Raw genomic sequence first — 26,497 nt, 5'->3', positions numbered from 1 at the left:
CAAACATAAGCCTTTTGTGCTATTTCTAAAAGGTAGAAGGCTCTTCATAGCATGTTTAGCAAGTAGGCTAGTTTTGTGTCAATAAGCCAAATTTCAATTAAACCTTTGTTTGACAAATATTAATTGTAGAAAACATATATTTTAAATAGTATTTTTTAGGAGAATGAGTGGTTAAAAAGTAAAGAAAATTTTTAAATTTACGTGTAAAATATTATATTATGTGAATACGTGATTAAAATTGAATACGTAGAAACAAAAATGTGAAAATAATGATGGTGAAATAGGGGCTAAAAATCATAACTTTTGAACATATTTTGAAAATAATAATTAAAAAGTTCAAACTACAATGAGCAATGACCATGTATAATATTTTTTATTTTCTTAAAATACCATTTTACTACTCAACTTTTATCTTCTTCCTAAACCCTAAGCCTCCACCGTGTCCTCCCTGCAACTCTACCCCAACCCTGCCACCAAAAATTCACCATCTTCAATGACCTCCCTGAACTAAAGCCCTCATATTTAAACATAAAAATTCACTTTTTGTCAATACATATTTCATAACTTTATGTAATGGAGATAGATTTGGGAAAACTTCCATTTGACCTCGATTTTCATCCCTCCAATAATCTCGTTGCTGCAGGGCTAATCACCGGTCAGCTTATGCTGTAAGTTCAATCCGTCTATCTGCTTCTTTTTGGTCCCGAAAGCGAAGATTTAGCAAGTAAAATATTTTTGAGTGATAAATTATTTATGTTATGTTGTGTTAGGTATCGTTTTGCAGCTGAATCTCAACCGCAAAGGTGAAATTTAATACCCGATGTTTACATACACTTGTAGGTATACTAGGTATACTCGTGAATTATTGTATTTCTACGCTTTGCTGATTGGTTTAGCTGTTAATTTTGATAATTAGGCTATTGGAAGTGTCTGCTCATACGGAATCATGTAGAGCACTCCGCTTTATCAGCGAAGGGCGTGGTAATTAGTTTATTTAAAGCATCATTCTTTTTTTACTATTCAAGTAGGTTCTTTTACGTAGATTGGATTCAGGGCACGATTACTGATTGCAACGCAATTTGTTTTCAGCAATTGTGACGGGTTCTCCAGACTGTTCTATTCTTGCCACTGATATTGAAACAGGATCTGAAATTGTGAGGCTGGAGAATTCTCATGGGTTGGTACCGAAATAATTTTATGTGCCATTGACGAATTATACTCTATATTAATGAACATAAATACATACTAAGTCAAAGTGATTGATTTATATACAGGGCTGCGGTGAATCGAATAATCAATTTAACTGAATCAACCATTGCATCTGGAGACGACAATGGCTGTATCAAGGTGAATTATGTATAAATTGAAACTTTTTATGTGACAAGGAAAGTTAGGTCGAAATTTAATGAGGAAAATTGATCTCCCATTTTTTGTTTTCTTCTTGCTACGATATAATATCTTAGTCGACTGAGATGACTAGAAGTGTGAAACAGATGAAAACAAGTTACAACAAGTTGTATTTATCCATATTGAGATCTAGGAATGTCCAAGAAATTTACATAAAAAATTAAATTGTTTTACAGAAGAAAGATTTGTCTTCATATATCTACTCAATTATCTTTAAACATGAAAGGTCTGAAAAGCATTGCTGTCTTGCAGCTTATTAAATCCTTGTCCTTATATGTGGTTAAGTTACACCCATCTCGTCGTATTTTATCCTATCACTTACTGGTTCACGTTGAGGTGCGAGCAAAGGAAGCCGTGTTTCCATCTTATTTCTTAATATCATCCATGCACCGTCATCATAAAATATTGGATATTTCTCCTCTTCGTCTTTCTATCTGACCTTAAAATAGCAGGAGCCATGATAGTATTCACTGTATAGCTTAGCGAACAACTACCATATTTTCAGTTGGACTAAAAGCTCTATTATGCATCACGCCAGCATTTTTTATTGGTTCCTCTTGCGGTTTTTTCCCAAGGGAATGCCATGTGCTGTTGCCAATCATCAATTGTTGAGCCCGTGTAGTTTAATAATTTGTGGAAGTTTGATTTAAATCTTTTATTTCTTTCTATAATGTGGTTTTTCGCTGTAATATAGGTATGGGATACCCGGCAGCGTTCTTGCTGCAACACTTTCAATGCTCATGAGGAATACATATCAGATATGACTTTTGCCTCTGATTCCATGAAGTTACTAGGAACGAGGTAGTCATGGCTTCTCTTTCTTTCTCAAATTTGAAAGATGTAAAATGTATTTAGAGTTTAGACTGAAAGCTTGTGCCTTCAATATTTCAAACCGATTTTTAGTATTCTTCTACTTGTTGGTCTTACGATTGCATGGACTAGAAGTTTCGCATTTTGGTTCCTTCATAATTTTTTCATACCTTACAATATGTCTGTTCACCGTTCCTTTTTATTGTTAATGCTTTGTCTTGTATATACCATGCAAAGCCATAATGTTGTGGTCTCTTCTAAATGTTGCCAATTTTAAATCTCTCGTCCGAGCATGTTCATCTTAAGGCCTGCATCCAACTTTTAGTCAGTGAATCCCCTGAACTATATGTTACCATAGGCTTGACTAATATATTCAAATTATGTCTCTTTTGCTTCAGTGGTGATGGGACTCTATCTGTTTGCAATCTGAGAAGCAACAAGGTAATTATTTTTGTTGATTCAGCATTCGGTGTTTTTAAATTCCTGTTGTATTCAGCCGCCATGCCTTTAGCCAATTTATCTTTCGTCTAGCCGTCAACTTATTTCAGTAGATATCTAAATATCTATTGTATTATCCGAATTCAGGTTCAAACTCGATCAGAGTTTTCTGAGGATGAACTTCTCTCTGTGGTGATCATGAAGGTCGAATTTACCCATTGCATTCAAAAGATAGGCCAATAAAATAACAGGAATACTTTGCTTTGATTGCTTATTATTAGATAAAGCTAGACATTTGTTACTAGTTTTAGATGTGTCTAACTGTTTATTTCTGTGACTAGAATGGTCGAAAGGTAATATGTGGGACACAGACTGGAACCCTGTTATTGTATTCATGGGGGTTTTTCAAGGATTGCAGGTATCCTTTTTCTTTGGTACAATTGTAATCTAACAACATATAAAGTTGTAAATTTTATCTTTGGTGAGGAATACAATGGTAGTGGCTGATTGCATTTCTGATGGTCCCTGTCTTGTCAATTTTTAGTGATCGTTTCGTTGATCTTTCTCCTAACTCTGTTGATGCACTGCTGAAGGTAAGTGTTTTCTCATTATTATGGCATAATTTTTATTTTGCTTTATCAGGCAGTTAACCTCTTTGAATCCTAAAAATCATCTTTTTTTCTATCCCTGATTTTGGGCTTAAGCTTGATGAAGATAGAGTAATCGCTGGCTCGGAGAATGGCATTATCAGGTGAAATGTTTTGCCTCAGAAAAGGACTAGTTTCTCCAACTAACTTATGAATTCTTCTGTAGATTGAACTTATATTTTTCTTATTCTCTGTTTAGCTTGATAGGCATATTGCCAAACAGAATAATTCAGCCAATTGCAGAGCATTCAGAATATCCTGTGGAGCGTCTTGGTATGACTTTCATTCACCTTATTCAGGGGGACAACTGGTTTTTTTATTTTTCGTTTTACTTGAGTAAATCAGTTCATCTCCTTTATTACATTCACAACATCACCCATTCATATGTTTCAATTAGTTATAATCATAGTAATTTTACAACCTTTAGATGTTGTATCTCTAACTTGTGTAATTTGGTGCTGCAGCCTTTTCTCATGATAGAAAATTTCTTGGCAGTATATCCCATGATCAGACATTAAAGGTGCATACACGTCTCTCTGTCTCAAATATCTATTTTGTAGTAGATTCGAAAGTTATCTTGATCCACATTAGAAAGTTATTGTGCTCAATTATTTCCTCCTCTTCTGTGGATATAGCTATGGGATATGGAGGATTTACTGCAAGGTTCAGTACAGAATAATTCTGCTGTGGCAGACAGCGACAGTGACGAGATGGAAGTCGATGATGGTATGCAAAAACCTTCAAAAGGTATATCAGATTTCTATGGCTTGGAATATGAACCTTGTTCTAATACTATGCGTAAGAATGTACTTCAGTCGCATTACATGAGAGAAGCATCCTGTTTGATAGAAAACACTGATAAAATAATTACACAAGGGACAGAAAAAAGTAAAAACACATGAATTCTTCAAATATCGTTTGAACTTTGTGTGCTTTGGCTACCTTTGCAGGGACCAAAACGAAAATGGCAAGCAAAGGGCAAAATTTCAGCAATTCGGAAAATTTCTTTGCAGATCTATAGTAATGCAGTTGGATTCTCTACCCTGTTTTGAGGTGACCTTTCTATTCTCTATTCAAAGTGATCGAGGCCACTGATTTTATGTTTGAAGTTGGCTGTCCCTCTGCTGGAAATATGGCGTCTGCAGAGGAAATCTGGTCTGGTGGTGACTGAGTCCCTTTTTTTTATCGAATCTGGTGGCAAGAACTGAAAAGTATGAACAAATCTTCATACATAAAACTTTTATTTACATTTGTTGTTGAGAGTTCAGCATACCATGTGATTTATGATGTTTTTCCTTATTTCCTTTCCTTCATGTAAAATGACTAGATATTTGAAAGGTTTTTTCTGAAAGACATCTAATCTTCCTTTGTTTTTCGTACCAGGCAAATTATGCATAACTCATGGAAAAATTAGAATAGCGAGACCTCCAAAATTGATTCCACAGAGAGAAATCATTACAAAAATTAGCAATTTGTCAATACATGTTACACCATTAAAAGCAACAACCAGAAATCCAAGAAAATTTTTATTTTAGAGCACAGCCTCGTCCCCCAAATATAACAGCAGACTGCTAGATAAGGATAAGATTACATGTACACAGATTTTTCCTAGGGAAAACTTACAAAATTCAAGCAGGATTTTGAAATTGAAAAATCCTATCCGTCCGTGTTTTATGTTTTTTTCCCTTCTTTGAATGATGCTTTGACACCTATGTCTGTGAAAAGTTTCCGATGCAAAGATTGTGTACTTATAACTCATATGTACACTTTTTAGTAGACATAAAATCTTACACCCCTCACATGGAGAGGGTGTAAAGAATTGTGTACACCAAAAGTGTACATGTAACATGACCCGTTAGATAATGGTCTACACAGTATTGAGGAAAGTTTGGTGAGCTGAACTGTTGATTATATTCCAATTAGTTTAACGTATATAATTTTATTTCTTGTACAAGAAGATCCCGAGGGCGTATACTATACATTGTTGTATAACATAATGTCCACTTTTGGGGTTTGCCATGTCGACCGAGTTATCAGCTACTCTATTCAATAGATGCTATAAAATAAGGTAACATTTGTAAATGCTATGCTATATTTTCTCTACAAACTAAATGAAATAACAATTATTTGCAAGTACATAATTGAGGGAAGAAAAGAAAAGTATATATACATCCAGGTAAATTGCAAAATATTATTGCACATAAATTATTTATTCAAAAATTGAGAAAAAAAAAATTCCATATTGCACATGAAAATGGAGGTATGGACTTCTGCTCTAGCAATTTTTGCATTGCCCTAAACAACAACAAAAAATATTAAAAGAATGTTTTTGGCCCAACTATGTTTGGTTTGACGCATAAAAAAATATAAAATAAAATTACAGCAAATCATTCATTCTCGTCAGGTTGTTGGACTACAGTACACAAGTAAAATTACCATGCAAAGAAAAAATATAAAACTCAGCATTTAATACAAAATACATGAAGGAGAATGGTAGATGCGCACACACTTTTATACAAAATAGTTTACTTTTTATTTTTTATTTTTTTATACTCAGATATCCGCCTTACAGCGACTAATCCTGGAGCTTACAATCCAGCCCCTCTTCACGTAGACCAGGTAAACTGCGGGTTGTGCCCCAAACTGACCAGAGTCCAAGAGTCCTCCCAACTGAACTGTAAAAGTGCCGAACGAGTCAAACCCATGTATGCGTCTTGCCTTCCAGGAGAAAGTCTGCCTTCCAAGAGCCCCATGAATCGAACCCGCGACCTCTGAACTGCCCGCCTTGAAAAACTTCGTCCTTTGCCAGTTGGGATGTGCCCCGAGGGACTACAAAATGGTTTACTTACACTCACAATGGGAGGGTGAGGGCCACATGTTGGCATTTTTTATTTCATGTGGGGTCCAAATGTATGTGAGAGAGTAAAACATGGAAAAAAAAATATATATAAAACACAACATTTAATACAAAATATATGAAGGAAAATGCTAGATGTACACACACTTTTGTACAAAATGATTTACTTACACTCACAATAGGAAGGTGGGGGTCACACGTTGGCATTTTTTATTTCATGTGGGATCCAAATATATGTGAGAGTGAGTAAAACATGGAAATTGCTGACTGCACAGCATTTCCCTCACAGCCTTTTTCACAGCTTTCTCACAAATGTGGGGTCCGCGATTATTTTAATCGTGGACCCCATCCATGCATGTGTATGTGCTGTGAACCTTGTCGTGAAAAATGATGTACCCATAGCATCATTCGTAAAACATTTTGTACAAATATTTGAGTACAAAAAATCTTTATCCATACAGGGAAAGTGATCTAATATTAGGAGGCGATTTTGGTATCCAGATTTGAAAGGTGGAAAAACTTTTTTTATGTAAAGGAAAAAGCAAACATAAAAAAATGTACTCTCTCTTTAGCTCATTATTAGTCAAACTTTTGACTTTTGATGGTTGAACACTGATTTGATTAAAAAGGCAACTATCGCACACTTATAGCCTCTGAAACAATAGTGGCAGAAAATGTATGTATTGAGCTATAGTGGGTTGACTCCAAAATACCAACCACATGGTGTAAAGTATAAAATCCTTATTGCATGTTAGGCATGGAAGATTTAGTCGTACTGTTAGGTATCAATGAAACTAGAATGTCAAAAGAGTCAGTACATTCTTCCTCGATGAAGTTGACATTTGAGGAACCAAAATCTATGAACTGGCTAATCTCATTTCCTTGACCAATCCTTCCAGTGTATAATGTAAACTCTCAATTTGAGAACGCCGCGCAAATCCAGCAAGAAACTCATGTACCACTCCGTTGATGCTAATCCAACTGCACCCCGGCTGCTTGGTCACCTCCTTTTCCCTCATGAAGTACCTCAGCTCAGAAACGTCACACCAGCGATGATCATTAGCAAATGCATTAGATAACATGACATAGCCTGCAGAATTCTCAGGATCGATCTTAACAAGCATGTTAGAAATGATTTGGGTCAATTCTGATTTGTCGTGGAGCGTGCAGCCGGCAAGCAGAGAACCCCAAATAAAATTATTGGGCTCAAATGGCATTGAGGTGACAACGCCAAGGGCTTCCTCAATACAACCTACTCGTGATAAGAGATCAATGTAGCTAGCATAATGCTCCAATCGTGGGGTAACAGAATATCGTTGCCTCATCTCCTTAAAAATTTCACGCCCTTTTTCCAACAATCCCGAGTGACTACACGCGCACAAAACACCGAGAAAAGTTCCTGAACTGGGAATCAGGCCAAACTCTTTCGCTTTGTAGAAAAGCATCAAAGCCTCCTCTCCTTCACCATTTAGTGCAAGACCCATTATCATGGCATTCAATGAAACAACATCCTTCTCAATCATTTGATCAAAAACCCCTCTTGCCCTGACCAAACTCCCGCATTTACAGTACATATCAATCAATGAAGTGGCAAGATTTACATTTGAAGATAGCACACCTTTATGCCCACTAGTTCTCATGTATTCGTGCACCCATGTGCCGAGGTCTAAATCACCAACTGTGGCACAGGCTGAAAGCACACTAACCACTGTTACATGATTGGGTCGACAAATACAATTCTGCATCATCAATTTAAAAAGGCTTACAGCTTCTGAAGCGCAACCATTTTGAACATATGCCCCTATCATAGCATTCCATGAAAGCACACTCTTTTTCCCAATTTCAGTAATGTCATTAAATCTTTCCCTACTCTGTTCCGTATTTTTACACTTCCCATATAAATAAACAAGAACTGTATTCACATAATCAAAACCAAATTTATTGGAACCAAAATCCTTTATATATGTCATCAAAATATTCACCCATTTCTCAATCTTTATAACATTAAGGTTCGCACATGCAGATAAAACGCTAACCATGGTATCATTTTCAGGCCTCAAGTTTTCTTTAATCATTAGCAAAAATAGTTTCAAAGCTTCCTCAGATAACCCCACTTGAGCATACCCAGAAATCAAAGAAGTCCAACAACAAACCATATCTTTCTCGAGCCTTTCATCGAACACTTTTCGAGCTGATGCCAAATCTTTAAGCCTCTTAGCGTAAACCACAAGCAAACCATTACAAACAAAAGAATCATGAACACAACCCGATTTCACGACATGGCAATGCACTTGTTTAACATAACTCAAATCATCAGTGGCCCTAAAACACGCTTTAAGAATAAAAGAAAACGTCAATTCATTGGGCAAAAGGGACATTGACTTCAGCTTTTTAAAAGCGTAAAACGCATTTGTAAACAGGCTCTCTTCGGCCAACACTCTAATAATTGCATTAAAAGGGAAAATGTTGGGTTTCTCCAAACAATTAAACACTTTCAAGGCCAAATTTGAAGGGTAATGGCCAATGAGACGAGTTGCAACGAGGTCATTTTGGTGGGAATTGTGTCGGAATATACGGGCATGGATTTGGAGCAGGTGAGGGTGTGGAATGTAACCCTGTAAGATGTGAGAGAAGTTTACAGGAGGTGGGTTCGAATTGTTTGAAGAGAAAGAACGGAAGGAGTGTGCAGTCAGGTGGTGCCACTGACGAAATTGAAAGGAGGTTAAGCGAAATTTGTAGCGTGAAAAGTGTAGGGAAAATTTGTCCATGGACTGAAGCGTGTTGCGTGGTTCTTCAGTGACATTAGAATGTTTTTGGAAGTCCAATTCGGAGCTAAAGACATGCCCAAGTTTGCCCTGCATACAAGACGAAATTACACACATTACCTGTTTTCAAAGTTTACATCTCATTCATCAGATTTTAAGTTTAATCTTTATTTTTCACAAATCAGGTCTATAAAAATCCAAACCATCCCATCCCATTCCATCACAAACCTTATTTTATTTGGAATATGCTATTTGTACATAATGCGATATCTATAATGGTATCCACCCTCTTCACATGGAGGAGGACTAATTTTAGATGAATTATATTTTGTTCGAAGTGAATCCCCCTCCACGTGAGGTGGGTGGACACCTTCACAAACACTTTGATGTACGTATAGCATAATTCAATTTGTTTTCACAACCCGATCCTCGTCCCCCACGCCCTTTGGTGGTGACGGTCGCTATGCAATGCACGATAACAAGGCTTAGTGGTTGCAACACGACACTTGTCGTTGTTGTGCGCTTGATGCTCGTTGTCGCTCATCACTGACCTTTTTGTCATCTGACTTTCCCTTTACATTTTTTCGAGATTGTAAGCGATGGATTAGAGGCAAATTGGAAATTCCTTTACATTCGCCGCTCATCAGAGGCCTTCTTGCCGCCTGACATTGTTTCTCTCTTCTTCTGATTTTGTAATGTCCAGAGTTTTGAAGTGGATTTTGCGGTGTATTGCAAGTGCAGGAGGTGGTGGCTTGTTTGGGGATTTTAGGGGATGCACTAAATCACCAAAAGTTGGTGCAAAACCTCTCCAATGGGCTTCAAACTTTGCACCAAAATAGTGAGTCAAATTTACTTTCTCTTCCATTTGTCAAAGTAATTGATGGAGGGTATTTATTTATTAATAACAAGATTACAAATCTAACATTTTCTTAAAAAAAATTTAAAAATTGCATAATTTATACGATTTACAAATCAAATAAAAATTACAACTTATAAAATTGCATTACAAATTAAATAAAAATTACAACTTACAACCCTCCTCCTTTTTTGGGGCTTGGGACCGGCTACATGACGTATGCGGAGTTAAAATTGTATACGAATAAAATATTTCGTGTGCAATTTTTCTTGAAACAAATAAATTTAAAAATTACATATTGTTTTGAAATAAATTATTTTAAAAATTTACAACATTTTATATTTGGATCTGTTGCAACTCTTCGACCAGTTAACTTGTCAACATGTTCTTGAACACGTAATTCTGTACATTCCCAATCCTTCAAGCATATTAAAGCCTCCAATATATCTTCTTTAGTCTTGAACGTTCATCTGATAAAATTCGACCTCCTAAATTGAATGCAGCATTCGATGTTATCGTAGACACCGGAGGTGTTAGTAGATCACGTGCAATTTTTGATACAATTGGATACTATCTTTCATTACACCTCCACCAATTTAGAAGACTAAATTCACTTAATTATTTTTCAGGTAACACACTACGAACGTCCACACGCATATACCTAGCTAACTCGGAGGGAATTTTAAAATTTGTACCACCGACATTTATTGCTCTAGACATCGATGAACTAGAACTAAACGAGGAACACTTGTATTGCTTTCCAAAAAATTTCATAAATTATCTGAATTTGTTAAAATATTTCTTGAAAAAGAACCTTGGGAAGTAGAACTATGCTGGCCTTCTTTATTAGCATAATAATTATACATTTCAGATAACGCAGATTCTATATTCACATGTAATAATTCCACATTCATGAAATTTGAAATCCCCTTTATAGTGGCTATTGTTCCATTCAAATTAAGTCGAGGGTCAATTATTGAAGCTAAATAAATAAAGAGGGCAATTATTCCCGATATTTACGAAATTTTAACTCTATAGAGCAAACTAAGTCAGAAAAAGGATAAATTTCCTTATTTATGAAATGTTTGTGAAATGTAGAAAAAATGTTGTAAAACAAGTGAAGATGTAGAGTAATAAATTTCACTACATTCCTTTGTAGCATCAAAAAAGATTTTAAAAATTATTTCACGTGAAATGTAAGAGATCATTCCCAATATTCTAAATTATGTTCGGGTCCATATGTATGCCTACCATTATAATATAATGAAATCATTTTATCGTAATTTTCACACGAATGTAATATAAGATATGTAGAATTTCAACTATGTGTTACAACAGTGGCAAATGATTTCTCCTGCAAGCCATATTCTGCACACAAACTATTAAATGCTTGTTTTCTTACTTGTAATACAGTAATAAAATTTATTACTTGTCTAATTTTATCTAAAGGAGAACTTATATGTTCTAATTCAGTTTTTATAATTAAATTGATAATATGACATACACAACGTTGATAAAAAAAATAAAGTTTCTAATGAAGGGTTAAGTTCATTAATAAATCTTTCGATAACACCTTTGTTCACACTAATATTATCAAAAGTAAAATTTCGAATCATATCTTGCGTACCATATTCCTGTATGATATCTTTTAAAACCATGTATATGTTAGTGATATTATGAGGATATTCTACACATCTAAATGCAATAATCATTTTATGTAAAAGCCACATGTGATCAATATAATGAACCGTAGCAATAATATAATATTTTCTATTACCACCGGTCCATAAATCAGATGTAAATGATATAACACTATTAAAAGTTTTTAGACTTTTAATAGCAACTTATTTTTTTTGTTATATAATTTTATAGTATCTGAACGAAAAGTATTTCTAAAATAAGAAGAATACCTGGGTTGGAGATATTTCTGCACGAGTCGGGTAAAGTGTACTGAGTCTATCATCGTAAACGGCATCTCTGCTGCAACCACGTATGCAGCCATTCCTTCACGAAATTTTTCCTGTGAATATACAAAGGTGGAAAGAGTAGAACAAAAATCGTCAAACACTAGTTCGGTCTATTTTGAGTCGAGATCAACTGGTTTCGCTTTGCAACTCCTTAATATGTGTTGTGTTCAAACTGGGCTTCCAACTAAGTTCTTGACTACAGTAATTGCAGAATGCTTTCCAAATATCCACTCCATTTTGAACACCAACTTTTTTACGTGTCATATGTTGCCAATAATTCGAGAATTCTTTTTTCGACTTTTTAATCTCGATTACTTCTTCCTCATCAATATTCTTTAAATTAATTGGAATATTTCGAGATGCATCATCGTAACCGGATGAAGTACTCAAGCTACCTTTAAACTAATTAAACTCTTCATTAGTAAAATTCATCTATAACTAGTATAGTATAAAATACAGAATATTAGAATATGACTGTATGAGAGTGAAAGAAATTGAATATGAGATTGAGAGCAAAAAAATTAGAGTTAAAACTTGAATCCATAATACTGCAAGTTAAAATCGATTGAAACAAATTGATTTGAAACTTAAAAATTTACCCCGTATCTATAGCCAAAAAAATTAATTTTACCTCCAAATTTGAAATTCAAATTTGAATTTCAAATATTAATCTCGTAAATTGAATTATGAAATACAGTAAAAAAAAGTATAAAATACAATAGGTACTGCCTTATAGCTGCCTGTAACGACAGCTTTATAGCTACCTTAAGGCAGCACCATCTAGAGGCAACTATAATATAGCTGCCTGTAACGACAGCATGACTATTTAAATATGCATTAATATATTTTTTATTTTTTTATTATTATTTTTTATCTTTAAATTCGGGCGGGCCTTGTCACGGGCCATTTTGGCCCATGTGGCTCGCTAAGCCACAACGAGCCGGCTCGCACTCGGGCCAACGCTCCAAAATGGGGTTCGGCTCGAGCCTAGACTTGCTCCATCCTAGCCATGAGCCGCCTGAGCCACCGAGCCAATTTGACATCCCTAGGTGCAAGGTTGGATATGTGGCCTTATTAGTTGGGGTGGTGGTTGTGGTGTGGTAGAGGTGAAGTAGATGGTGGTAGTAATGGTGGTGGTGGCGTGACATCATTGGGTATGTGGTAGTGGTGCAAATGTGGTTGGTTGGAGTTGCAGTGGAAGTGGAAGTGGAATTGGAAGTGGGAGTTGAAAGCCTAAGACTAGCTAATCAAGAGAGGGGTGAATTAGTTATAGTAACTTTTTCGAAGAATAGTTTTATGTATACAATTAATTCTCATTTAAATGTAGCAATTAGTCAAATATGAAAAGGAACGGAAACTAAGACAAATTCACAAGTAATAAATAAAAACAAGGATAAGTAAAAGGGAAGAGAAGTCAAACGATATGATATGGAGGTTCGATCCAATGCAATGATCTACGTCCCCTGTTACCAAACTCTCCGTCTCGAGCAAGGCCTTTTTCACTATATTGATTGACTTATGATGCACTCAAACCTTCTTACAATGCTTCCGGTGACTTACAAGTAAGGAGTACCATTCTTTTACAACGTTAAAATTTTCGGGATTTCAACCCGACCCACAAGTTTGAAAATAAAGAGTTTATAAATAGAGACTTCTCTTGTAATGAATGATTTATACAATAAGAAAAGGAGGTTAACACTTTAGTAAATAACAATAATTGAAGCTCAAGTGTTAGATATGAAAACTTTTATGAGATGATTATCAAAGGTTGAATCAATCAAAAGTTTTTCAAGAATGAATAGAGATGAGTAAAGAATATAAAGCAATATTTAAGCTCAAGAAAATATCACTTTAATGCTCTTGGAGTTGTTGTCTTGAATGCAAACTGATATGATAGCAAAATCGTCAAAAGTTATATCTTACCGGACGAGGCTACCAGACGTCCTCTAGCTTACCGGACGGTCAACTATCTGTTTTTTTTTTCAAAAGTCAGAACGTTTAATTTTCAGACCGTTGGGCAAACCTATCGTACCGGACGTCCGTTAGGATTACAGGACGCGTCCTCTAGGCCAAAGTTACAGGATGCGTCCGCCAGAGTCACAGGACACGTCCTCTAGACCAATTTGCATTTGGCAGTTAGATTTTTTATTCTTTTAATGTTCTAAAAGGGTGTAATCTCATGAAAGATATTTCTAATTTATTTTTCAAGGTTTTAGACATTTCTTAAAGTGTATAATTAGGTTCATGCCTTAAAAAAATTTGTGCAAAAAATAGTGTTTGTTGTGCGAAGAAACTTTCTTGAGTTTCAAATAACGTATTTGCTAAAATACTAAAGTGTTTTACCTTTACATATGAAATCAAAGTGTCTAAGTCTAATTTCTTCAAATTTCTTCATAATTTGACTTGATGAAGTGCTTGTTGACTTGTTGTGTAGCTCGGCTTCTACTTTCTTCAATTTTTGCGAAAGCTCCAAAAGCAACATTTTGTCTTCGATTTACTGCATTTGTCATAACTTCTATAATCACTCAAATACAATTATTAGTAATAAACATAATTTGTTTGTTATAATCAAAATGAGAAGTCAACCATAGGTCAACAGGAGTGGTTGTGATGGTGTAGGTGATGGTGGATTTTAGGATGTGGTGGTGGCATGGCATGGCATTTGGGTAGTGTCGATGGTTGTGGAGTGAGGTGGGGTAGAAGAAGAGAGTTTGTGACTAGTTATTTGAGTGATTCTAACCAATAAAATGTATAATTTGTGATTGATAAAATGGGAGATTTTCTACCAATAAATAATATATAATCTAAAAAATATGTGATTGCAACTAAATTTGTAGATGTGACTCACAATATGTGTATTTGTGAATGTAATCTTATACGATTTATGACTGTGACCATAATTGTGTGTATTGCGACCTTTGACTTGTTATCAGGTGATCGCTTTAAAATTTTTTCACAAGTTTCTTATTTTTTAAAATGTATCTTAAAATCTTTGCAATCATGTATTTTTCCATAATAAACAATTCAATTTTCGACATTTTGTCCAAAAGTTTTAATTAAATTCAAGTAGAATAAGCATTAAATTTGAGATTTTTTCTCGAAATTATACCACTGTTTTTCAAAATATAATTTCATAGCAACTTGGTCCTAACTTTTTCCCCCCACATTGTCGTGTTTAAATCTTCAATTTTATAGTATTGTTAGTCCCCATTGATAGCTTTTGATACTTTTTATCTTTTTAAAAGTTTATGTTTTCTTCATGCAAGCATTTTTACTTGAAGCCATTCGATCTGAACCAGAACTGGACTAAGCCAACAAGTTGGGTTCGATTCCAATTGAAATCGACTCAATTTTGGGTCTTAGAAACGATAGCCAAATGGTTCTAATCCTGCTATTGATTCTAGCTACATAACCAAATTTTGTTTCGATTCCATAAATATATATACATTTTTATAATTTCTCAAAAAATCGTAATTTATATAGAGTCATATGTATTTAGTATAACCAAGAGTTCAATATAAAACATGAAAGTGAAATAAGAAATTTTACAAGACAACTTACACTTTAAATTTTATTTTTGAAGATTAAGAAACTAGACTAGAACCAATGATTCTATAAGAAAAATAAGGAATAGATCGTAACTAGAACCAATTTATTTCAGTCAGTTTCTTTGTTCAGTAGAACCAATGGTTTCCATTTTAACAATTCTCAACGAGAATTGATTCATTCTAGTTCTTAAGATAATTGAACAAAACTATCAGATACTCATCCCCCATTTTATCATATGAAACATTATATCCTTATTTTTGTTCAAAATGAAAAGATCAAAAAATGAAATAGAATCTCAGTCACCCCAACCCAACTCGATAGGTTGGCTGGCAACCATCACCGCGTCCATAACTTTTCGATTCTAAATATTTATCTAAAAGCTTAATAAAATAAAACTTCAATCCTATATTTATATATACTAAATTAGTGAGAAATGGTAGAAAAGGCTCGAGTGCTATGGTCATAATAGCTTATTTCTTTGTCCATTTTCTCCTTCTAAAAGCAATTACCATGGTTCAATTGTAGTGTGCTCCACAAAATAAGATTAATAGTAATGCGCCAATTCAAACCCCCAACAGATTGCAATTCCTCTCTTGATAGCTAGCTACTATGTTTCCTTTTACTTATCTAAAGAGTTGGTTTAGAAAATTAAGGATTTGAAGTACTTGGACTCCTCGACACAACAAAATACTCATGAGCAGTGACGGATCCAGCTTTGAATTTGAAGACGGGTTACAATACAAATATACATGAATTTATCTTTAAAAAAATAGTAATAAAAAAAAGTAGACATTTTCAAGGACGGACACGGGCTATAGCATGGTCGAGCCCGTGCCTAGATCCGCCAGTGCACATGGAGACAACTATTTGAGTTAGTCATTTAACTTGTACGCTATGTTATATTTCAAATAAGTCATTCTATCTCTCTGAAAAATTCAACTAAAATGGTCCGTCACTACTTAGATGACAAACAAAATTGTAAATTTGAATGTAAACTCTCTATTAGTGGATGCATAAAACTGGACCATGGACTCGGTAAAAATTGGACTGCTTAATGGGTGACTAATAAATATGTTCAAACTTCAAATTCATTACATCTGAAATCATGCCCTGTGCCTCTTGAACTAAACAACTCTTGTTTTCAACACGGCTCCTTCCATGTAAATTTATTGGGCGATCGATGACAATTCTATTAAAAAAAATGAGCAATCCTATTTGTAATCGCTCTACATAACATACATGTGACGGTTAGTGATTTGATGCATTAACATGGTATTATCTTATGCATCAAATCATTAACCAATATATGTATATCATATAGGGCGAATGCGGTAGTGAGCGACTGCAAACAGCATTATTATAAAAAAAAAATACAGAATATGAGAATATATTTTATTATTTATAGAAAGAACAGAAAAGGAAATCAAGAACTGCACAAAAAATATAAATCGCTAAGTTGATCAAACGAGAAATTATTTAATTCCCACGTGGCAATCTGTCTACATATATATGGTATGAAATCTTGGGGCAATATTCTTGGATGATATCATGCTAAGTTTCTTTAAATTTTTATTCAGTTCTATTATTCAAATTTCAGTCAAAATATCTATGGTTGTCGACTCTGTTTAATTTACTAATTAGCCTGATTTTTGAAGTCATAAGTGTTGTGCTGGATGTATTTAATTCCTGAGTGATTTTATTTAGTCCAACAGATGTCAATATCAGTTTAAATTAAAAGGCATTTGAACATACTGAAATTACGAGTCACGAGTTTCATTTAAGATGTTCGATAATTTAATTGACAATTAAACTTATTTTTTTACTCGAGTTAAGCTAAAATAGGTTTACTTATAATTTCTTTCACCTATCTCTTCAATTAAATATATTATATTATACTTTTCAAATTCGACAAATATATTTCATATCATATTTGATATGTTGAATTAGATAATATTGAACGATATTAAAAATAAATTATTTTACTATATAATATTGTCCATAATTGAATTACAAATTTAGCTGAGCGCAAATACGACCATTTTGTTCTTTTTCTAAGTCATGAAAATATCGTGCAGAGTGCAAAGACCGGAAAAGGCAATTTATGGGAGATTTTGAAGAGAGAGACAAAAAGGGTGGAGGGAGAGACAGGGAAATAATTTAAGGAAACTTGTACCATTGGTCTTCAATCTATTGTCTGAATAGTAAGTTGGTCCTTAAAATTTTAAAAAGAGTAAGTTAGTGACTTAGTTCCCAATATTTCATTATCATTTGTCCAAAGAATCCATTCTGATCCTAAGGATTTGTTAAGTGACCATCACCTATACAACTATAAAAAATTAGATTTTGTTTCCCAACTTGGATTGATGGCCTACAATTAAAAGTGAAGCATATTCTAATCATCACATATGATAATTAAACGAAAATTTTAACCCCTGAATTTGACGTATCCTACTTTCATACCATTCACAAGAGTCAACAAGTTATCGATATGCCAACGAATCCACCCAAACAACAATCAAAGTTGTATGCAAGCAGTTATTCGTTGAGGAGAAACTAATCCAACAAAAGAGAGAGTGGAGTTGGTTAAAAGTAATGTTCGATACCTTATTTATTGACAAGTTTATGTTTTGTTCAAGCATGCATTTTTACTTGGAACCATTCGATTCGAACTAGAACTAGACTAAGCAAGTAGGTTGGGTTTGATTTTAATTGAAATCGATTCAAATTTGGATCTTATAGACGATCACTGAATGGTTTTGGTTCTGATCTTACTCTCGATTCTAGAATTTCAATTATGAATTACCACACCACATGCCAACCTAACTGGCCAGCTGCAAATACACCTAATTAGTGAGGAATTATAGAAAGTCTTGGACCCGATGGTCATAACAACTTGTTCTTTGTCCATTTTTTTTTTCCCTAAAAGCCACTATCGTGGTTCGATTGTAGTGTGCTCCACAAAATAAGATACAATAGTAATGCACCAATTGGAAAACCCAAGAGATTGCAATTGCTCTCTTGCTAGCTGTTATGGTTCCTTTTACTAGAAAAAAGATTTGAAAAGTATTTAAGACTCCTTAACGAGTTACTCATGGAGTCAACTATTGATTAGTCATTTAACTTGTACACTATGTTAAATTTTAGATAAGTTATTCTATCCATCTCGAGAAAATTCAACTAACAGGGTTCGTCACTACTTAGATGACAAACAAAATTGTTTATTTGAGATATGCATATTTTAGATTTATCTCGTCTCCTATTTAATTATGTTGACAATTATATAGCATATAGCGATTTAAGAATTTGAATGGAATAACATTAGACATAAATTGAAGTCGAGTGACATTTTTTATTTTTTTAAAATTGTTCATGTCAATTGACGTGGTATGCCGTTAAATAAAATTGAAAGATATGCACTTTTTGTCTTCAACCTTCGCGAAATGCAAGAATCTATCTTAGACATTTTTTTAGCATAATATATCCTTACAACTAGTAATTTTCTTCATTTTGACCATTAAATTAAGTATTTGCCATACTCTTTAAAGTTATCCTAATTAAAGAAAAGTAGTAAAACAATAAAAATAAGGAAAAATTGCAAATTGAGTCTTATGACTTTTCAAAAAAAACAAATAATTCGCACTTAAAAATTTTAAAATTAACACATATAAAAAATTAAAAAAATTTCACCTTCCTCAACCAAGCTACGTACCCACCTCGCCCTATCATACCGACCCTAATCCACCCCACCCCACCCCACCCCACCCATGACCAAAAACCTCATCCAAATTGGTGATTCTTATTATTCAAACGTTTCGAATGTAGCTTAGTTAGTGTTCTTATTATTACATCAAATAAATCTTTTCCTTGCGTTCATTACCACGATTAATTTAATTAAATTATTGTTGTTGCGTGTTGTCATATTTGGCCAACCTACTTGGGCCAATGGCCCACTCAGGGCGAACCACGTGGCCCTCCAGTCGAGATGGCGTAGAACGCCGAGGTGGACTATGGCCGAAGCCCTTCAAGCCGAAGTCCACTAGTCGAGACTCCCTTTTACCGAGACCTGTGAATGTACCCAAGGTCCACGTGCCGAGGCCCATGAACCGAAGTCATGATGCTGAAACTAGTTGAAGATAGCTGAAGCCCTCAAGTGGAAGTATTGTATGAAATGGCCGAAGCCAATGCAGGAGCCTTCGAACCACAAGGGAGCATCCTCCATGGTCACTTCTCCCAAGATATTGCCTACACAAAGATCTTATTCGAATGATTGATGGAACTTTTGTCATAAGCATAAAGGTCAAGTCTTGTCACTAGTATGGAGGCTCTGCACAAGCAATAAATGCGCAGCAAGCTAGCAAGTCAAGCCCCATACCTAGGATAAGATGTTTGAATTAAAGAGATGAGGTCACGTGCCACCTCATCCAAGGGCTCCCATTTCACATGTATCACTATAAATACTTTCTTTGTGTAACATCAAAAGGCTAATACAAGAATCAATACAAAGAACTACACTTCACTCAACTCTCTCATTTACTTGCAATATACAAATCAAGTTTATACACATTTACATATACATCTACGAACACCGGTTGATAATTATTGTACAATCGGATTACGAACTCGTCGGATTCCGAACGTCATCGTCCCGCGTTGTTGGGCTACTCCCACGCCCTATGAACCGCTAGTTTTAGACCGTTCACGTGTCTTAGCGTGTTGGACATTCGCCCACGTGTGTACGGGTGGGACTGGCATCTGTTGACAACGCTTTTTGGGGTCAACATATTGGCGCTGTCTGTGGGAAACCATACCATAACCATGAGCAACCTTGTGGCAAAAGCTTACTGAAAAGACATTTGGGCAACCCCCTTGAAAAATGATATGTTCTTGGAAAAGAACAGGAGGAAGCCCCATTACTTAGCGAAATCTGAAATCTGACAAAATAAAATGAGCTCCAATGAAGATACTCCCCCCAGGAGGGTAAGAGAAAACTCTAACGTGCCTCCTCAGCCCGCTGTCCCAGCAGCTCGGTAGAGACTCCACCACCACCAAAGAAGAGGTGGGATGCGTGCGACGGCACGATTATCAAGAGAGATGGCCGCCATGACAGCCAACATGAGGGATATTGCTAGCCAAAATTTGGCTATGAGGGAGCTTATGGCCCAAATGCAGGGTCAGGGAGGCTTCCCCATTCCTCTATACGCCCCCCAAGGGCACTACCAGCAAGAGGATGAAGTCCAAAGTCATAGAGCTGCTACGCCAGACTATGGCCGAGGTGGAAGCCCATTTGAAAGGGAAGTGACAGTTGATGTTTCCTCCAACTACGCTTCTGGCCGACCCACCGAGGTCCAAATGAGCCATGATAATTTCCCACCTCCTTATGAGCAAGATCCAAGACACGGGAGGGCTGAAAGTGTTTTTGACAGAATCAGCCCCCGCCGAACCCAGGCTAAGGCAACAGTAGGCTCAACAGCCTTGGACAAGGCCACCTCCTCCACCTACAATGCCCCAGCAGGCGGAAAGAAGGCAAGAAAATGCCCCCCGTGTTGCTCCGCCTAGAAATAGGCGGCAGAGGAGGGAGGAAGAGGCTAGGGATCTCCCGGGACCTCTCACCAACAACCGAGGCATGAGGCTGATGAGTACGACTCTGATGAACAGCAGAGGTCCTGCGACTTAGACGATGACGATGAGAACCTACCATTCTCAAGGGAACTAAGGAATTCCCAGGTCCCGAGCCACTATGTTATGCCAAAAATACCAAAGTATGACGGAAGAGGCGACCCGGAAAAGTATCTGAATGCTTATAAAACTCACATGAGTCTATGGGGCGCCACCCCAGCCATGAAGTGCAAAGCCTTCCATTTAACGCTTAGATTTGGTATAGTAGATTGCCACCTAGGAGCATTAGAAGCTGGCTCGAGTTCAAGACAACATTCTTGAAGAGGTTCGCAGTGAGCAAAGAAGGAGAAGCCTCCATCCAATGTCTCCAGGACATGAGGTAAGCACATGGGGAGTCCCTAAAGAGCTTTTTATCACGCTTCACCGATGAGATGACATACTGCGTACAAGTCAGCGACCGAGAGGCGCTATCCGCACTAAGGGGAGGTCTGAACATGAATACCTTATTCTGGAGAGATGTGCAGAATCAAGACCCCACCACCTATGACGCCCTACTCGAAATGATGAGAAGGGAGATCATCAATGAAGAATTGATTGAGTATAGGAACAGGGCAAATAGAGGCTTCCCGCCTCCTCAAAGACAGCGCGGTAGAGGCCCGACCTCCCACCTGATGGGCTACCGGATGAATCAGGCCGGGAATGAGAACTCTAGTTAAGCACTTGCCACCACCACTTTGAATGCGGTTCCCACCTTGGCATATGAAGATGTCAATCCAATTACTGACCCCCATCAGATGGGGGCTCAGGAGATGCCCCGTAGGAGGAGAGGCCGAGGTCGAGGTCGAGGCTCTAGACCTAGAAATAGATCAAATCTGAACCCTCAAGATACTATGTACACCACAGGTCCTACGGACATAACACAGCGGATTGTAGAGACTATGCACAACGTTCCCGACAGGAACCTATTAGAGACAGACATGATTCGCCCCAGGCAAATAGGCCCCCACCCAAGTATGACAACCAACGTGGGCGTGAGGAGGCCGCTCCCCGTCAAATGGATGTATCCCCACGGCGAAGGGAGCATGATGCGGAGAGGCCTAGGGAAGGGCGTAGGCACCAAAGAAACCGGCAAGCTAGAGATGAAGCCCTATCCACGAGGTGGACACTATATTTGGAGGTCCGTATGTTGGTCGTGAAACATGAAACGCCAAAAGGAACTATGCCCGGGAGGCTAAACACTCCCCTTTGACAAGCTACATTGTGGGTAGCAGCTCCCGAAAAAACCAGGTTCCACCCATTGTATTTACCCAGAAAGACGTAGAGGGAGTTCATTACCCCCATTGCGATGCACTTGTGGTGAGGGCTTTCATAGCCAGGAATGGGCTCAAACGAATGCTAGTTGACAACGGCAGATCCGTCAACATTCTATTCGGATCCACCTTTGATAAAATGATATTGGATCATCAGATGACGCCCACCACCACTCTATTGTACAGATTTACTGGAGATAGCATCACTCCGAGGGGAAAGATAACACTAGCAGTGGAGATGGGGGAATCCCCACGAACAACGATGAACTTTATGGAGTTCCTCATTGTCGACAGCCGGTCGGCCTACCATGGGGTGTTGGGCAGACCAACCCTAAAGGAACTGGGAGCAGTCACCTCCATCCACCACCTATGCATGAAATTTCCAACAGAAAATGGGGTAGCAACGGTGAGAGGCGACCAAAGAGGCTCGAGAGAATGCTATCTAAGCTCCATCAAAAAGGAAGAGCCCTGGGACATCCATGTAATCATAGCTGATGTGGTCATGGCTGACGTCCTAGGTGATGCTCTCGTCGAACAAGAAGACGTTGATATGATCGACGCACCACCTAATTCGGAGGCGCTGGTCATCGATGAAATTGACCCCCGCATCATGGAACACGAGCCTCAGGCATCCCCAGTAGAGGAACTTGAGAGCTTTTCGGTAGACCCCCAAGACCCATCAAAGGTGCTGAAGGTAGGGAAATGCCTATCCAACATTCTGAAGGAAAAGATTAAGGATTTCCTGAGCAAGAATTTTGATGTCTTTGCCTGGAAGTATGAGGACATGGTAGGCATAGACCCCAAGGTCAACTGCCACCACCTGAAAACTGATCCTAAGGTTACCCCGCATAGACAAAAAAGGAGAGCCCTCAATCTTGAGAGGTATGAGGCCCTAAAGGAAGAAGTTCAGAAGCTCATCCAAAATGGCTTCATCCGGGAGGCAACCTACCCTAGATGGGTCTCCAACCCGGTTTTGGTAAAGAAAAACAACGGCAAGTGGAGGGTGTGCATTGACTTCATCAACCTCAATAGAGCTTGCCCAAAAGACAGCTTTCCACTCCCAAGGATTAACCAACTAGTGGACTCCACAGTTGGGCACGATTTGTTGAGCTTCATGGACGCGTACTCCGGCTACAACCAAATCCCCATGCACCCGACCGATGAAGAGCACACTTCTTTCATTATGGACCGAGGCCTCTATTGTTATAAAATGATGCCCTTCGGGTTGAAAAATGCCGGAGCAACCTACCAAAGACTCATAAACAAGATGTTTGTGGACCTCATTGGCAAAACAATGGAGGTCTATGTGGACGACATGCTAGTAAAAAGTTTGGAGGCCGAGGACTACATAAAGCACCTCAACAGCACTTTCCAAATCCTAAGAAGATACAGGATGAGGCTCAACCCCCTCAAGTGCGCCTTTCGGGTAGCCTCCGACGAGTTCTTGGGGTACATGGTCAACCAACGAGGAATTGAGGCCAATCCCGAGAAGATTGAAGCTCTATGCAAGATGAGGTCCCCCCAAAAGCCAAAGGAGGTGCAAAGTCTTACCAGGCGAGTGGCCGCACTTAGCCGCTTCGTGTCCAAAGCAACGGACAAATGCCTCCCCTTTTTCAAAATACTAAAGGCTGAGAAGAAATTCCAGTGGACCGAGAAATGTGAAGAGGCCTTCCAATGCTTGAAAAGGCACTTGGGGCAAGCCCCCCTCCTCTCCAAACCTAAGCCCGGTGATATCCTACAACTATATTTGGCCGTCTCCAATGAGGCCATTAGCTAGGTTCTGATACGGGAAGAAGGGTCTACCCAACTCCCCGTATACTACACAAGTAAAGCGCTCTTATCGCCGAAAACCCGTTACCCCAATATGGAAAAGCTCGCTTTGGCTTTGATCACATCCTCTAGGAAATTGAGACCCTACTTCCAAGCTCACACCATCCATGCACTCACAAATTTTCTCCTGAGGCAGGTACTCCAAAAGCCTGACACCTTAGGAAGGTTATTGAAATGGGCGGTGGAACTCAGTGAATTTGACCTTGTCTTCAAGGCTAGGGCAGCCATAAAAGGGCAAGTCTTAGCTGACTTTGTGGCTGAATTCGCCAACCTACCGAGGTGGATGAAATTGTGGAACTTGCTGAACCCCCCACGTGGAATCTTTTCGTTGATGGGTCAGCTGGGGATGTTGGCTCTGGCGCTGGGGTTGTCCTCATCAGCCCCGAATGTCACAAACTCACCTCGACGGTGAGGTTCGGATTAAAAGGTACCAATAACGCAGCAGAATATGAGACACTTCTGGCGGGCCTCAAGCTGGCCACCGAAATGCAAGTAAAGAGGCTACTTATCAGTAGTGACTCCCAGCTGGTTGTTAGCCAGGTCAATGGTAACTTCTCAGCCAAAGACAAAACGATGGCCTCCTACCTGAAAATGGTGATGAGCCTCATCTCGTCCTTCGAAAAGTTTGAGTTGATCTAGATCCCCCGCATCGAAAATGCGCATGCGGATGCACTATCAAAGCTGGCTAGTAGCAAGGACTCAGAGCTACTCACAGTAGTACCTATTGAGCACCTCCTCCTACCTTCGATCGAGGCCCCAACTGTAATGTGGGTCGCTGGGACTCCCACTTGGATGCAACCGATCGTAGCATACCTCAAAGACCAGACACTGCCAACTAACAAGAATGAGGCTTACAAGCTAAGAAGGAGGTTAGCTCACTTCCTCTTCATTGATGACGTTCTCTACAAGAGGAGCTTCTCCTCCCCACTCCTACGGTGTGTCAGAGGAGAAGAGGTTACCTACATATTGAGGGAAGTCCACGAGGGCGTATGCGGCAACCACTCCGGAGGTCTATCTCTGGCACAAAAAATATTGAGGTAGGGGTACTACTGGCCCACACTAAAGCGGGATGCCCTCGATTTTGTGCGAAAATGTGATAAATGCCAGCGCTTCTCCCTGGTGCAGAGACAACCATCGCAGGAGCTGACCACCGTCTCTAGCCCCTGGCCTTTCTCAAAATGGGGCGTGGACCTCATAGGTCCCCTACCTAAAGGTAGAGGAGGGGCTAATTTTGCAATTGTGGTTATTGATTACTTCACGAAGTGGGTCGAAGCCGAACTACTGGAAAAAATCACAGAAGCCAACACCTCTAAGTTCTTATGAAAAAATATTATTTGTCGGTTCGAAATTTCGCACTCAATTGTCTCAGACAATGGCAGACAGTTTGACAACAAGAAGGTTAGAGAATTATGCAAAGAGCTCGGCATAAAGAAACACTTCTCCACACCTCACCACCCACAAGCAAATGGTCAAGTTGAGGCCGTGAACAAGACGATCAAACATGTCTTGAAAAGGAAGCTTGATGTATCAAAAGGGGCCTGGTTGATGAGCTGTTCCAAGTCTTTTGGGCGATCCGAACCACCACCCGGACCCCAACAGGAGAAACTCCCTTCCTCATGGCATTTGGAACTGAGGCTATGAGCCCTTTGGAGGTCAGACTTCCATCCCCAAGATGTCTGCACTTCAGCGAGATAACTGACGACGAGCTTCGGAGGCTCGACCTCGACTTCATCGAAGAAAGAAGAGATTACTCCCAATTGAAGCTTGGCACATATCAGAGAAAGATGACAAGGTACTTCAACTCAAAAGTCAAGAAGAGGTCATTCCGAATCAACGACCTTGTACTTAGGAGGGTCTTCCTTTCCTCAAAAGAAGCTGGTTCCGATTCCCTTGGCCAAACTAGGAAGGTCCATATAAAATCAGAGAAGAAGTCCGACTTGGGACTTACTGGATTGAAGACATGAACGGCAAGGCACAACCCCGTCCATGGAACATTGAACACCTCGGAATCTACTACCAATAAATGTACTATCTTCCTAGACGACCTTTCCCAGCTTTTGTAATATTTCTATGGTTCAATAAAATTTAGTGATTAAATTAACATGTTGTACTACCTCGACACCTCGGAGGAGAGGCTCGAGTCCCACCTCTGGGCCACCTCGCTTGAACTCCAAGGCTCTAGCACATGCCCCCCCTTTGGCCAGAAGAAACAAAACGCCAACGGGAGAAGCCTCAACATGGCTACACCGTCTACCATGTCTGGGATGCATCATCACCTCAGAGGAGAGGCTCGCGACCCACCTCTAGGCCACCTCGCCTGAACTTCGAGGCGCTAGCACATGCCTCCTTTTGGCTAGAAGAAACAAAACGCCAAGGGGAGAAGCCTCAACATGGCTGCACCGTCCACCATGTCTGGGATGCGTCATCACCTCGGAGGAGAGGCTC

The 26,497-nt window shown here is 38.4% G+C and overlaps 2 protein-coding genes across 2 annotated transcripts; one reads left to right on the top strand and one right to left on the bottom strand.

Moving 5' to 3' along the window:
* The first annotated feature begins 385 nt into the window (after positions 1-385).
* Positions 386-4,671, top strand: LOC111410152 (WD repeat-containing protein 55). Its single transcript, XM_023040375.1, has 15 exons — positions 386-668; positions 771-803; positions 917-981; positions 1,090-1,177; positions 1,275-1,347; positions 2,102-2,208; positions 2,616-2,658; positions 2,803-2,859; positions 2,997-3,073; positions 3,200-3,248; positions 3,360-3,406; positions 3,502-3,575; positions 3,767-3,822; positions 3,938-4,049; positions 4,253-4,671. Exons 1-15 carry the CDS (start codon positions 574-576, stop codon positions 4,321-4,323), a joined length of 1,047 nt encoding a protein of 348 aa, XP_022896143.1. The 5' UTR covers positions 386-573; the 3' UTR covers positions 4,324-4,671.
* A 2,214-nt stretch (positions 4,672-6,885) lies between these two features.
* Positions 6,886-8,991, bottom strand: LOC111410151 (pentatricopeptide repeat-containing protein At1g08070, chloroplastic-like). The gene has a single exon (XM_023040374.1). It carries the CDS (start codon positions 8,925-8,927, stop codon positions 7,017-7,019), a length of 1,911 nt encoding a protein of 636 aa, XP_022896142.1. The 5' UTR covers positions 8,928-8,991; the 3' UTR covers positions 6,886-7,016.
* Between the last annotated feature and the right edge of the window lie 17,506 nt (positions 8,992-26,497).

The sequence above is a fragment of the Olea europaea genome, chromosome 15 (genome assembly GCF_002742605.1).
Source record: "Olea europaea var. sylvestris chromosome 15, O_europaea_v1, whole genome shotgun sequence".
Classification (NCBI taxonomy): Eukaryota; Viridiplantae; Streptophyta; class Magnoliopsida; order Lamiales; family Oleaceae; genus Olea; species Olea europaea.
The sequence above is the reverse complement of the archived record's forward strand: the minus strand, read 5'-3'. Positions and strand labels throughout refer to the sequence as shown.